Consider the following 15487-nt stretch of genomic DNA (forward strand, 5'->3'; position numbering starts at 1 on the left):
TTCTTAAAGATCAGTACCAGCACACTCCTTCTCCATTTCTCAGGCATCTTATTTTATTATCTTATCCTTTTTTCAATCCTCACTCTCCTCCTCTTCTTCTTCACCTCCGAAACCATCCTACAGACCACCATCCGATGCTGTCTAGCTACACTGTCCCCCACCAACACCTTACAGTCTCCAATCTCCTTCAGGTTGCATCTCCTACATAGAACATAGTCCACCTGTGTGCACCTTCCTCCACTCTTATATGTCACCCTATGATCCTCCTTCTTCTTAAAATAAGTGTCACCACTGCCATTTCCATCCTTTTAGCAAAATCTACCACCATCTGCCCTTCCACATTCCTCTCCTTAAAGCCATACCTACCATCACCTCCTCATCATCTCTGTTCCCTTCACCTACATGCCCATTAAATCTGCCCCAATAACCAATCTTTCATTCCTAGGTACACCATCTACCACTTCATCTAACTCACTCCAAAATGTTTCCTTCTCCTCCATCTCACAACCCACTTGTGGAGCATAAGCACTGATGACATTTATCATCACCCCTTCAACTTCCAGCTTCACGTTCATCACCCTATTAGAAACTCTCTTCACCTCCACTACACACTTACTGTACGCTTCCTTCAGAATCACCCCTACACCATTTCTCTTCCCATCCACACCATGATAAAACAGTTTAAACCTCCAACTCCAATGTTCCTGGTCTTACTCCCTTTCCACTCGGTCTCCTGAACACATAACATATCTACATTTCTCCTCTTCATCATATCAGCTCCCTCTCTCCCTTTACCAGTCATAGTGCCAACATTTAAAATACCAACCTGACCCTCCACTCTCCCTGCTGTCTCTGTAGACGTCTTCCTCCTCTCCTTCTCATTTGATTTTTTTCTTGAGATAATTAAATGCATATGCGAGAGTGAAAGGGAAAGTTTATAGGACTGTGGTGAGACCGGAGATGTATGGTTTAGAGACAGTGGCATTGAATATAAAACAGGAGGTGGAGCTGGAGGTAGCAGAGCTGAAGATGTTAAGGTTTTCGTATGTAGGATGTTTTGGAGCCACGGTGAGGGAGGTGTGATTGAGATGGTTTGAACATGTGCAGAGGAGGGACATGGGATATATCGGTAGAAGAATGATGAGGATGGAGCCACTAGGCAGGAGGAAAAAAGGAAGACCAAGGATAAGTTTTATGGATGTGGTGAGGGAAGACATGCAGATAATACATCTGAAAGCGGCAGATGTAGCGGACAGTAGTATGGAGACTGAAGATCCGCTGTGGCAACCACCAATGGGAGCAGCCAAAAGATGATTTAAATAACTTGTATGAATAAATTTTCATTATTTATTTAGCACATTTAGAAAAATCAGCATTTAAAAATAAAATTCTATTTTACATGTTTTTTTTTATTTATTCATTAATAATTTTTCAAATCGGTCGATTAATCGGTTATTAGCAAGTACGACCCAAGCTAGGCATCAGTAAAATCCACTATGGATTAACCTCTAATTCAAATAAATTGTGCTGTTGTATGCTGAGCACCTTTTTTTTTCCCCAAGGGCATTTTTATTTGATTAAAATGTGCCTTTTTCTGTTTGCTTGGACACATTTGTAAACTGCAGTATTACAGTTTAGCAGTAATAAAATAACCTTTAAAAAAAAAAAAAATCTTTTTGCACTAAATTATAGAGCGTAATATTGATAACAGTACCGATAAGTATACTATCACTATAAAATGCAAATTCAGCATTTTCTACTTAAAATACAATAATTTGGCAACAAAATAAAACAGTTTATATATATATATATATATATATATATATATATATATATATATATATATATATATATATATATATATTACACATTTATAAATAAATGTAAGAAAATGTAGATCATGAAAGTGTATAGGAGTAGATCCTAAATAATTAAAAAAACTGCACTTTAATTCCCAGATCTTTTTATTTGCTCTTCGAACACATACAAACATGTGACTGGTAAGCAAACATGGTACATCATCCTCTGCAGTTTGGCAAATAACCAGTTTGTAATAATGATCATAAAAAAAAAAAAAAAATACTGTGGAAGTATTTTGGATCACCAAAAAAAAACAAAAAAAAAAAAAACAAAGGGAAAAAATAAACCATGAGTTAAAAACTCTACATGACTAAATAGCGGTTTGTGCAGTTTACGCTTGTGTTTCAGAGGGAAGAAGATCAAGCAGGGAAGCAGATGACTTGGGTCGTTCTAGGACCACCACGGGCTTGAGGAACTGAAGCTGCTTTATTGCCTGGTCACCACAGCCCATTAACGCTCTTTCAAGGATGAAACGCAGGTTTTGGATAGAACTGCATTCTTGTTTAGAAAGCAAAGACTCAAGCGGGGACAAGTGTGACATCCGACTGTGGCGGATGGCGGATTTTCTCAGGTTGTTCTCCTTGACGGAGTTGTTGTGTCGGAAGGACTCGTGTCGGCGAGCGACGCCGGGTTTGAAGCATGGGTTTAAAACCGCCACTGTCCGCACTGGGTCGAATTGAGATTTCTCTTCGTTCTCCTGGATGAATTTTAAAAACGAGGACTCGAAACCCAGTGGCTTGTAAGTCGCCATGTCAAACGCGCGTTGACCCAGGTTAGTGTCTTTTTGAGGTGTGGAAGGTAATGGCTCAGAAAGTTCTGAAATTTTCCCCCATAGAGGCTGACGCATCAAGGAAGCATTTGTGTGTATATAGACGGTAGCAGGAACACCGACAGCCTTGCTCTCTCTGTTTGTAACGTCCAGTGATGCATTGTTGACATTTATTTTCAGGGTAGATGGTGGAGAAAGGTCGAGGGGTGGAGGGGGCACAAGTGGAGGAGTAGGGGACTCTGTTTTTGCTCGCTCCTCTGTGTCCGCGTGGCAATTGGACTTCCCAAAAAGCAAGTCATCCGCGCCGATTATTACACTGCAGTTTGCACTGGTGTCCCTCAAATAAGCCGCGGTTTGGTTCACTTTTTCGGTGTTGACCGAATGGAGGCTCATGGGAAGGTGTGGCGTGCCGGAGTTCTTAGTCTCGGCTTGATACTCCATTTTGAGGACTCCATTAGGGGCCCGGTCTGGCAAAGCAGACACCGCTGATTTCTTTTGTATCAGTTCTTCAAGTTGTTCTGCGGTATAAAACAGGGTGTCTTTATTCTTTCTCACTTTGGTGTTAAGCATTCTGTGACACTTTATATAATGTCGTTGTAGGCTGCGCCTGCTAGATACCACAGAATTGCAGCTTTTAACCATGCACGGGTAAGCCTCTGGTAAACAACGGTCCTGACACATCTGCAAAGCCTCCTCGGGTGTTCGGTATCCAGACTTGCCTTTTGTTTTCTTTGGTGTTACACTTTTGACACCTGGTTTCTTCTCTGTGGTTTCCACATCGTGTTTAACATCCTCCTCAGCTTTAGGGTGGCATCTTAAAGACTGCCTTTTGGACTGAGAACTGGAGGTAATGATCAGTTTTTTTTGGCAGCCACTATTAGATGTCTCTCTCTTGTGTGTATTTTGTAGCCGTACCACCAGAGGACCAGAGCTACCAAAGTGCTTGTAGACGTTTTTGAACTTGTCGATAGAAGTCGGAGCCGTGGACTTCGGTTGAGTCTGATGCTGGTGGTTCAGATTGGTGTGGCGCAGGAGGCTGCTCTTCAGGTGGTAGGTGGCATTGCATTTGGGAAAGGTACACTTGAATCTCGGAATGGGATCCTCGGTTACCGGATGGTCTTTGCGGTAATGCCTGTTCAGACTCGACACGTGGTTAAACTGCTTATTACACCCTTCATGCTTACAAGGGAAAGTCTTCTGCCAACAAAGATTGGAGCGGTAGGAATGCACGGTCTGTAGGTGATGCAGAAGGTTGAACTTCTTAGAAAAGCCAGCACCACAGCCCTTGTGTAAACAACAATAGGTTTTGTCTTCGTCGTTCTTCAGCTTTCTCCTCAAACGTGTACTAACCCTTCTGTTCGATTTTACTACACGTATTTTGCCCACGTAGGTGCCCTTTTGTGACGACGAACCGTTGTTTTCACTCTTGTGTCTAGGCATAATGCTGCCATTAATTCTCTCGGTTTTGACATTCCAGGCGTAATGGTCTCCATTTAGAAGCCCGGTAGGTGCGTCCTTTTGGTCAATATAGAACTCTTTGGTCTTCAGTGCTGAAGGTGGAAAGTGATCCACCAATACAGCCAAAGAACACAGAATTTTCTCTGCCATGTCTTTGCTCATATTATGTTTTAGAATCAAATGGGACTTCAACTCTTTCTTTTCTTTGTATCCCCGAAAGCATAGGTGGCATTTAAAAGGCTTGAACTTGAGCGGGTTAAAAATGTCCATCTGTTTCACCGTCTCGTCGGTGTAGTTATGCTTTTTGACGTAGTGCTGCACCAGAGCATGACTTGTAACACTTTTGTAGAAGCAGCCTTCGACTTCACAAGCAAAAGGTTTAATTATGTGCAGATTGTTGTCTGGTTTGTCGGGGTTGGAAGAAAGACCCTTAACCGGTATAGATAGGGATTCTACCTTTACCTCCTTTCTCATCAAATCAGCAGCTGCTTGGTAGGACCCGGTCTCGGACTTGTTCGCCGTTACTTTGGTTTGCGTTATAGCGTTCGCAGTTTTAGAGCAGGTCACCGGGGGCGCTTTCGATCCTGAAGCGTGTGAACTCTGATTTACTTGTCTAGTCATGGTACTATTAAGACTTAGCTGATTAAGCCCCAAGACAATTTCGGTCAAAGCGCCAGTCATTCCGCTGAGACATGCAGGGCTACTTGGTGTTGAAAGTGTTTTATCACGGAGTGCAGCATCTGTAGCTTGTTCTTGACTACATCCTTTTGCAAGCCCTTTCTCTTGACCATCGGGCTCCTTCACCGGTTTAGCCTTTAACTGCTTTTCGTTTTCCACCGTTCTGCATACTGGATTTTCCTTTCTCAACTGGTTGGGGTGGACAATATTTAAGTGCTTTTGAATATCTCTGGCTTTGCTGAATGTCCTTCCACATTTTTCTAAGCCACAGGTAAATTTTTTGCCATCGAAACACACGGCTACACGTGTCGGAAAACCCGTGGAGTCTTTGCTTTCCGAGTGTTGTGATTGTTCGCTGTTTGCACATTCCGTTTTTGGCTGAAAGGATGCTTTTGAGCTGTCGCATTCCACCACAACGGGCAAAAGAAGTTTCCTTTTCGCTTTCCTCTGAGCCTCGAAGTCCTTTTCTGTGAAGGTGATGCCATGGGTGTCTGTATGTTTTAGAAATTCCTGCCGAGAGTAGTAAAACTTCTTGCAGCCCGGGCTGGGGCAGGTGTACGCCGCATCTCGAAAGTGCTGCGCCTCGTGGTGGTATAACTGCCCCAGATCACAGAAGGAGAGGCTGCAGCCATTCAGCTCACAGTGGTAGGAGAGCCGGAAGCCATGTCTGTGCTTGTGCATGATGAGCTGATTGATTGACTCGAAGCGAGCGTTGCAACCTGCAACTACGCACGTGTAAGGACAATCTTCATAATGTATGCGCCGGTGCTTCTGGTTGTGATACGCAGTTATGAACGTTCGCCGACAGAACGTGCACTTCTCGCGCCGATTGCTCATCTCGACGTAATGTTTTACGTTCGGGTCCGACTCCTCGTGCTCGTTCCTCAAGTGAACGCCCAGATATTTGAAAAGCTTGAACGTTTTTGAACAGTCGGTGGCAGGGCATATGTAAACCTCGCGATCCTGTAACTTATAGTGAATGTTGATATAATCAAATGTGATGTAATCTTCATCCGCTTCGTTATTAGGCACTACGGCAGGTGGCTCCACGGCGTGCTCTGGCCCACCACAAAATGGGTCCACACGCAGCTCACCAGGTTCCAACTCTTTCAAATGATATACGTCCGTTTCCAGCGTTTGTTTGGCTTTCACCTTGTTTTTAACTTTCTTTCTTTTCAGATGGCACGCAGGCATTTGGAGGTGTTTTTTGGTATGTGGCACAAATTCGGATTTGCTCCCGCAATTTTGCAGGCACACAGGACACTTCCACACGCCGTTCTCCACGTGCTTTCTGGCGTGATGACACAGCCGTGACTCGATCACATCCTTCTGGCATATCTCACAACGCACCTTGTTCTGAAGCCACCTTTTGGATCTTTCCGAAGTCCAAAGAAGATCTCTAGAGCTTTTTCGTTTTTCATCTTCCTTGTCCTGCTCGTTCGCCTCGTCAGAACTGCTGTATTCTTCAACCTCGTGATCATCATCATCATCATCATCATCTAGTTCTTTCTCGCTGTTCATCCCAGTCGGCACACTGTTGATGTTTTCCAACACAGGACTATCGTCTTCCTCGGGTTCCAGTCCAAGCAACTTCATACAATAGCACTTTAAAGTCTTCCAATCCCAAAACTCTGGGTCGCATGGCCAGTGGGCTTTGAGTGCAAGCAGCAGTTCACACCGTAATGAATTTGGGATTATAGCGTTCTCCTCGTCATACTTTTGATCTGGACGCTTGTAGAGCTCCTCGAGGCCTGCAAACACCTCTGGAGAGGGGCTTAAAAAGAACTCGGTCAGCTGGCATGCTCGCAGCACCTCCAAATCATCCGGGAGGAGACAGGCCACGTTTTTGCAGACAATGGTTTTGGTTTCTGGATACTCTTGCCTTAACAGCTGAAGGGCTTTCACACAAAGTTCAACAGACACTGCCAGACCAAGGTGCATTACCTGATGGGGGAACAAAGACATAGATGGATAGATATCACTCAATTATTTAAAGCTGATAAAGAAATCCTATAATTAAACAATTCCTCACCTCAGTTTGGATTACTCGAATAAGGAACAGCAGATGGTGGGCAATCTTTGCTATAGCCCCAAATTGGAGGCAGCGTTCGAGGAACGAGTCGAGGGAACAGTCAAGCCTCCTCTGCAGCTTACTCCAAAACAATGTCAGCTCCCTGAAGAAAATAAATAAATAAAGGAATATCGAAAATACAAAGGCATATTTTTATTCACCTAAAATTTCAATCTGTAGAAAACATTTGTTCAGCTCAAAAGTATGACCACTGACCAGGAGCAGTACAGGTTTCCTTTCTGCAGCTGCTGCGTCAAGTACGTGGTACAAAGGATGAAGGCCGTGTTCTCATCACCTTCTGTCTCCATGTTGCAAATGATCTCTAAAACATCCTTGCCATCCAGTCTGGAAATCTAAACAGGATGGGACAAGCATATTAAACCACACTGCCCAAAAAAAAAAAAAAAAAAAACACAACCACAGCCACTCAAAACTACTCAAACCTACTCAAACCAATCACCAGTGACAGAGTAGGAGATTAAATTGTGGCAGGTAAAACATGGAAAAAAGGCAGGCTGGGGGGAAAACAGGTTGGCAAATGTTCCATTAGGGCACATGTATGATTTACAATCATGTTTGGAAAAGACAATCGTGCCTATAAATGCATGATTAAAAGATCATTCTGTATAGACCTGTTAGTTTCTTACATGTTTATGTGTATGGAAGTATTAAGACGAAAATCCCAGTCTTGTATTCTGTGCAAAGCGACCGGGGTAATTACCTGCAGAATTGCCTCCTCGCTGGGCAGTTGTTGGCAGAGCTGTGTGACATAATTTTGGCGAAATGTGGCCTGATTGGGCAACAAGCTGCAGTTGCCACAGGCTTTGGTGAGGATCAGCGCCTTCTCGACCTCACCGACTTTCTCCAGATGCTTGATCCTCATCTCCAAAAAGTCCCCTCCCTCCAGACCCAGGTAGGCGTTTACTGTTGGGAAGATTAGATTGAATTGCTGTTGGGAATTGTAGATTAATACCAATTTACATGTATGTGGATTCAAGCATATTAATTCCCAAAAGATTCTACGAAATTCAACAAAATTCTTCTAAATTCTACAGGGTTTCCACAAAGTCAAATGTAAGACTTTTAAGATCTTTTTACGACCAATAAGAATGTAATTTAAGACCCATCACATGACCTTAAAAACACACAAACGCGTTGTTGCACTTGCTCTTCCCTATAGCTGAGAAATAAAACCCGTTTATATCCGTGGTATAATCCAGGAGAAATTTGTGCCAATAACAAAAATCTGATTGGCTGTTGCATGTTGTTCTAATTTGTAGCCGCAATACCGCAAATTATATTTGGACTTGAGAAAGAAACAACTACACCACCACAGAAACTAACAAACAAAAGAAATCAAGTGCTGCAATTTCAATGTGCATTAGGGGTAGAGTTACATGGACATCGGAAAACAATGACCCGTTTACAATTGTTTAAGACTTAAAACAGTGTATTTAAGATTAGTCAAGGCTTTTTTTAAAAAGGTCTAAAATGTGTTTGTTTGTTTGTTTTTTATGACCCCATGGAACCCTCGTTCGGTGAAAGAAAAGCATTGTGATGACAAAAAGCCGAAACTTCATTCTACAAATATAAATAACGAGCATTAGGTTTAAGCGATTGGTTTTTGTTTCATGGAACAAAAACTGGACTGACGAAGTCTGCAAATGTATTTTAAGTTAAAAAGCAATCCCTCTCTGGAAAACATTTAAGAAGCCCAATTACAGATAATTTGATAGAAAAACAACATATTTACACCCGCATTTCAGCAAATTATCCTTAAAATTAGGATGCGAGCGTTAACCGGACAGAGCTCTTCATTTGACACTACATTAATTCTCCCCAGAGGAAACACCACAAATATTCTCCCAAGAGAATTTCTCTTAAGCTTGACAAACACCTCAGATGTGGAAAACACTGAGCTATAAACACTGCGATTATAAAACAAGGAAATATACAGCTACTGACATTTATCAGCTTCTGTAGGCTGCTCTGTGAGGAGGGAAACGAGGGCAGGGTTACCCCATGCCCCACCCTCTCCAGTGATCTGTACCAGCGCCTGGAGGTCTGTACTCCCATACTCCAGCATGGCTTCATGCGCCGCCTGCAGAGACACACATTGTACCCCATCGTCTTTTGTGTAACGGATAATGTGCACAAATCTATCACACTGCACAAAGTCCTGTGGTTTAACTAGTCCAGGCTATAGTGTTTTAAAAGTCAGGAGAGATAAATTTGGAGTTTATCTATTCAAATCAATTTATTAGTAGAGCGCTTTTATCGATGGGCACTGAATTAAGAAGGAATCTTGAGAGGATCCAGATTAAAAAAAGAAACTCCCCCTTTTTTGTTTTTGGGGTGGCACCTGATGTCATTATAATTCCATCCTTCTTGAGGTTTGCTGGTTAGTGATGGAAATGTAACAGCTCATGCACCCTGTGTTCCTAAAAGCCATTGTAATAGACTTTGTATTAATTACAGTCCAAATCCATCCTCAGTATTCATGAGCTGCTCAGTAACTTTATGAATCTTTAGGGTGCTCATGGAAAAACCCTCCTCAGCTGCAGAGTGGTCTCCGGTTAAAGAGAAATCCATCCAGAGGTTGGGCGTCTGGATGAATCGGGCGGATCCGAGGAGAAGAAAGAGACACGATCACTATCCATCAGTGCAAATGTGTGTGACTACACCATCTAAATCACTATCTGAATCTAAATCTATCTGCAGGAAGTTTTACTGCATCACCATTTTATCAAACCCTAATTAATAGCAGGAAATGTCATTTTCTCCGAATCTGAATAAATCAGAAGTATCTGTACTGGGACTGAGTGGACATGCCGATTGCCCCACAGAACAATAGGAGCAGAAAAGGTTTGCAGGTCGATCTTATTCAAGTGACAATATTCACTGTTGCATCGAATACTGAAGAGGTTTCTCTTTTGCGCTTTACATTACAGGCAAGTTCAGGCACATCTCTCCCAATGCTTCACTCAGCTCATGCAGGTCTGCTGTTACAGTCGACTGGTTGAATACGTTTTTAAACCCATGAACTCTGGAACAGTGTTAAAAAATAAAAGCTGTTTAAAAAAACATTCCTGTTCTAAAAAAAAAATAAATAAATGAAAGAAACCACAGATTATGACCTCCCAAGTACTAAAGTTTTTGTGCATTTGTGGTTGTGTAACGAAGGGGGTAAAATCTTACCTGGACAGAGCCGTTAAACTGCTGCCAGGCTTCACATGGGATCTCATTCGAAGGAACGGACAGAAACAACTCAAAGCAGCTCCTAGTTAAAGCAGAACAGAGCAGCATTTAGGCAATGCTGGGGGGGGGGGGAGTCAGTAAAAGAGAAGAGGAAGATGGGGTGAATATTCAGGTGACCCTAAACATACAGGCGAGGGCTGACTAACGAAAAAAGAAAAAAAAAAAGAAAACTAATTAAGGAGTGGAATTCAATTAATCTGAAAACAAATAAAACATTTGGTCAAACCAAAACTATTGGCAGACCCATTGCACCTCAATAAAAAAAAAAGAAACGCTGAAACACTGATTTTAGCATAATTTTTTTTGTTTCGTTTTAATCAACCTAACTTGCTACTACAATAAATAAATATAATAAAATTAATTACAATTCAAATTGAATGCTCTGAGCACCAATTAGCTCACTGTGGACAAAATCAGGGCTGGACAATGTGATTAAATAATTGTGATTATTGTGGTAAACTGTGTTAATACACTCAGGCATCGCAATACTATCATTTAAAGCTGTACTTATACAAAACATTTTATTAGTACTATTATTATTATAATAAAGCACTGAGAAAAATATCTGGAAAAGGGAAAATGTGCAATGTAAAAAATTTAACACCAAAACAATTAAAAGTTTCCTCTGTACAGTTTTGTCAATCAGGCCGTGATGTTGATCAAGACGTCATAACGTAACTGACTTTATTTCTCCTTAATGATCCAGATCCAGAGCCCGGATAATGATCTGTGCAGTGAAAGCGGTGCTTACAGTGCGAGTCTCTTCAGAACGAGGGCGACGCTGGATGAGCTGGACGCCAGGTGCGGCCTCGCTGATGCAAAGCAGTTGATTGAGAGGCAGTAGACATCCAGCAGTGTGAGTCCGTGCTCTACAGAGTTCCGACTCCCGGCGTAGTGCACCAGAGCCTGCGGGGAACGGAAAAGTCCTTCGTTCATTCATTATTCAGCTCGGTTAGTGTTCGTGGTCCTTAAATGTAGATATAAAGGTTTTTCGATTCACCGAGAGCACGAGGATTATGTTTCGTTTGCGCTTGTACACAAAACGCACCTCGAATTAGTGATGCGTGTTTCGTTATTAATGGCTAATAACTTATTTGCTTCAATTATCATTATTATTATTAGAAGTTTCATTACTTCAGCACACTTTTAGCTTCTAAACTGCCAAAAGATTGAAGCTTTCCATCATACTGAGAAACTACCAAGCTCTCCAGCCTGAAGATTTACCCTGTGTTAAGAATTAATTTGATTTATTTTACCACTGCACTGATAATAGAAAGGTTAAGATTTTATCTCTTTATAAGGAACAGCATGATGTTATGAGATTGATATAGAGAAATACACACAACCTGTGATAGATATCATGCATTCAAATCTACTGCACATCTGTAGAAAGCAAGTCAAACACCATTTTTTTGTACTAATCATCACAGTGAATTCAGCGGGTATTCGCTGTGCATCATGAAGTAGTTTCAGAATTAAATGAAAGGACCGTGCGGATCATATTTAAACATGACCGCGCAGCTGCAATGGAAAAGAGGTTCGGCCCAGAATAATCCAGCGGTCAGGGAGCGGTTAAAATACACATCGGCTTTAGTGTGGTACAAAATGTGGAAGTCACATTTTCACCTACTGTCAAGTTGCGAAACACATTTCTGCTTTCGAACGTGGAGAGGGTGTAAAAAAGTTTAATAGCGAACAGCGCGGTGCAAAATCCAGACAGTGCTTTTCAGGGGTAGTGTGTGCATTTCACAAATAATCAATCAATCTCACAGATTTCATTTTTACTCGATGACTTGAGAATTTCACGGGTTGTAATTGATCTCGGTGAAAGTGTGCCGCTGGGCCCGCTCTATCCCATTCCACCACACAACATCTATTAGATCCTTTGCAAACGATTTAAGTATAGCTATATCTAGCGATGACCCCGTTATCAGATGATTTAACGTCTTTGTACAGAAGACACCGGTTATGAACATTGAGAGGTTAATGAGCTGCCAAATTCAGAAGAGACCGTGTTTGAGGAAATCCCTGATTGACCGTTTTCACCTCGAACCATCTGCTCTGCGTCACACTGATTGAACCTTCGGGATCAGAGCGGATGTACCTAGGGTAACAGGGCGCTATCCCCCCGGCTCTTAAACACTCACACACACACACACACACACACACAAGGAATCCCCTTCGACAAAAGCTTAGCATGCATGCTAGAAATAAAAAACAGATTTCAGTGCTGTTTAACAGTCAAGATAGTTTTTACGCTCAGGAGAAACCTTGAACGCGGTAGTTTCAATATTGATAAATAAAACGGCAGTCCTAATGTAATGTAGTGTAATGCCAGCGCTTTGAACAATGCACATTGTCCCAAAGCAGCTTTTACAGAAACAAATTCTGAATATACATTGTGATAATGACATTGTCCCTGTGCACAAAGCATCCATAAGATATGCTTTACTTGAGTTGTAGTGGAAGATCTTGAGTGGCCATCTATAGAGCTCTGACCTCAACCCTATTGAACATGAACTGGAATGCTGACTGCACATCAGACCTCCTAACCTCACCTACAGCCACACCTGGAGATTAAACAAATCTCCATAAGCACTCTCCATCTAGTGGAACATCTTCCTAGAAGTGTAAAGGTTATTATTGCAGCAAAGGGGGGAGTACATGTGGAATGGGATGTTAAAAAGCACAAACGAACTTGTCCATCGATAAAACAACACCGTGACAATCTATCGAAAAGTTGATGTTATACCATCAGTGTGAATCAGATATACAGAGTCGGTTTTTGTCCCCCTTTTTTGCTATTCGCACAATGAAAAGCAGCAGGTGGGAGTGCATCAGGTTGTAATCCCTGTGGGTCTGTCCTACAGAGACACCCGTAAAGACAGACAGAAAGTCATGAAGAGAACATGTCACCTGGTGAAAGTGTCACCAACCAGGGCATCAGAACAACCATGTGAAAGGAGTGCACCAGTGGTTAGAGCTGCCGAGCTGGTTTCCTCAAATCTCCCGATACGAGAAGAGCGTCTGCTCGCTGCCGTTTGAGAGCTCAAATTCCTTACACACACTAATGTGCACTACATCCTGTATTCCCATTAAACTCTTCCGCCCGTGATCACAACTGTTTCTATTCTTACTGGAGAGGAGGAAATGTCCCTGCTCATCATCAGATACACACCTACACTGTGCTTCGTGCACATTTCTTATTTATTTTGATTTCATAAATAAACCAATTCTCACCCACAATTTCCTTTACAAAGACCGTTTGTCCAGTGCTCATTTCACACGTCCGAGCTTTCAAAGCCCTAGTCACTAATTACGCACTTTATTTGTAGGAACTTAACAACGTTCCTCAAGGGTATATTTTGCATTAGCTTTTTACTGCGATACAAAGCAAGAGAGAAAAAAAAAAAATCTCAGGAAATTCACTTTTACCAGTGAAGTAATACCAGCACCCACAAGCACATTTGTGACGCTGGTGTCACTTGCAGATGTGCTACAGTCAGGCACCATACCAGGGCCGTGTCGGACAGGAAATGACTTTTTAGTGGCTTTTCTTCCTTTTGGGGGTTTTTTTTAAAAAGGAAATCTGCTTACAGCCAAAGCGGGTAAAGAAACGTTTGAAACCCATCAGAAATAAATCTACTTGACCAAACTACTGTAGAATAAACAAAAAAAAAAGGACGCCTATGCATCGTTGCACCTCAGCAAGTAAGCATTCTTCCTTTCACTGCTATTATTTACATTTATTTCGCCGAAACGACAAGCCAAGCGGACAAGAAATAGAAAACAGGAAGCAAATGTAGCTCTTAAAGCAAAGTTTGACACCGATGTCAGAAGTAAACGAGGATAAAAAGGGTCACATACACAAACACACAGTACGACACGCTCGTCGCAAATGTGTGAGACAATAAACGAAATAAAAACAGATTTTGCTTTTTACCATCACGTTAAAGAGCATGCTTCTCTAACGTGCCCTTCTATTTACATGTATAAAAAAGTTTGTTTCAAATTCTGTGCATTACCATCTTAAAAATAAACATTGCACCACATGCTTTAATGCTTTACTCACTATTTTCCAGTTAAAAAGCATAAACCCTCCAATAATCCCATAATAACATCACAACATCTCCATATTCACATGAGCTGCAGCTTGGCAGATGCTGTGTGACCAATCAGACTTACACACTTTGTTGTGTTGAACTTTGGAAAGTTGGTCGTGCACCAACCAAAAAAATGGATACTACTAATAGTAATAATAAAGCACAAAAGACAACAGGGATGATTGTTATTATTGACAAGATGCACAGCTCATAAACACAGTTGCCCCACCCAAATCCGACCAACTATACATGTATGCAAGTTTATTTGTGTGTTTATGTTTATATATATATATATATATATATATATATATATATATATATATAAATAAATATAAAACACCCAAAGCTTCCATGATTAGCAATTGAAAGACATGAAGAAGTGTCCATTAAAATGCATGACACTAAAATAGTACCTGGTGCACTAGGAGCCAATGCATGGCACATATTGGCACTAAAATTGGGAGTTGTGCTCGAGCAGCTTTTCAAAACTACAGCCGTTACGCTCAAACAATTACAAACACAAGTCACCCTGCATTTGGGAGCTTTAGCACGAATTAGCCGCATGAACCGCATTAAAAATAAAATCGAATTAAATCAAAATAAAATCCCTCCTCCTCCTCCCCCTCCCCCTCTTGCTGCTGCTCTCAAACCAAGCTGCATAGTTTAGCTAGGAGCGCGTAGCGTTAGCATTAGAATTAGCCCACTCGCTGCTGGTGCTCTGAGGAAACCGTTTTTTTCTTGTTGTTGATTTTTTTACCTGACAGAAGTTGTCGCAGTACTCGGTGGACGAGGCCTCCGAGATGTCTCGCTGCCTCAACGTGGCTTCGAGGTGCTGCAGGGTCGCCTGCAAACCCTCCATGGCGTAAAACGTGTCCCCGCCCGCCCAGCCTTGGCCGCTCCGATCCGAATCCCCGTCCGCGCTCTCGTCCGCCATCTTCACTCCTGGCCCCGGCGCGTACGCATTCGGCGGGTCACGTGATCCCAGCCAACCGTAGGCCTTGACTGAAAAGCGTGGGTGGGTGGGAAGGGGAGGGAGGAGTTGTCTGAGGGAGGGGCTCCGAGGTAGGAGGGGTCGAGCCGCGTCCAATCAGATAAGGGGGGTCAACAGCTTAACAGCGCGCACTGTTACACAGGTCGAATTTAGGCCACGCCCACGAAAAGGGAGACCCTAGAGAATGGGTTTTATTGGCATCGTGCCCCAAGAAGCTGAATAATAAACCAAAAAATACACCTGGTCTAGTTTGTATTTTTATTATTAAGAAATATATATATATAATATACACACACACA

General features: G+C 42.2%; 1 protein-coding gene across 1 annotated transcript; it reads right to left on the reverse strand.

The window, feature by feature from the left end:
- Positions 1–1946: 1946 nt before the first annotated feature.
- rlf (RLF zinc finger) lies at positions 1947–15196 on the reverse strand. The gene is made up of 8 exons (XM_083544511.1): positions 14955–15196; positions 10846–11000; positions 10035–10116; positions 8802–8937; positions 7558–7760; positions 7053–7189; positions 6798–6939; positions 1947–6709 (listed from the first exon to the last, which is right to left on the reverse strand). Exons 1-8 carry the CDS (start codon positions 15129–15131, stop codon positions 2192–2194), a joined length of 5550 nt encoding a protein of 1849 aa, XP_083400637.1. The 5' UTR covers positions 15132–15196; the 3' UTR covers positions 1947–2191.
- Between the last annotated feature and the right edge of the window lie 291 nt (positions 15197–15487).

Source organism: Silurus aristotelis (genome assembly GCF_946808225.1).
Source record: "Silurus aristotelis genome assembly, chromosome: 6".
Lineage (NCBI taxonomy): Eukaryota > Metazoa > Chordata > Actinopteri > Siluriformes > Siluridae > Silurus > Silurus aristotelis.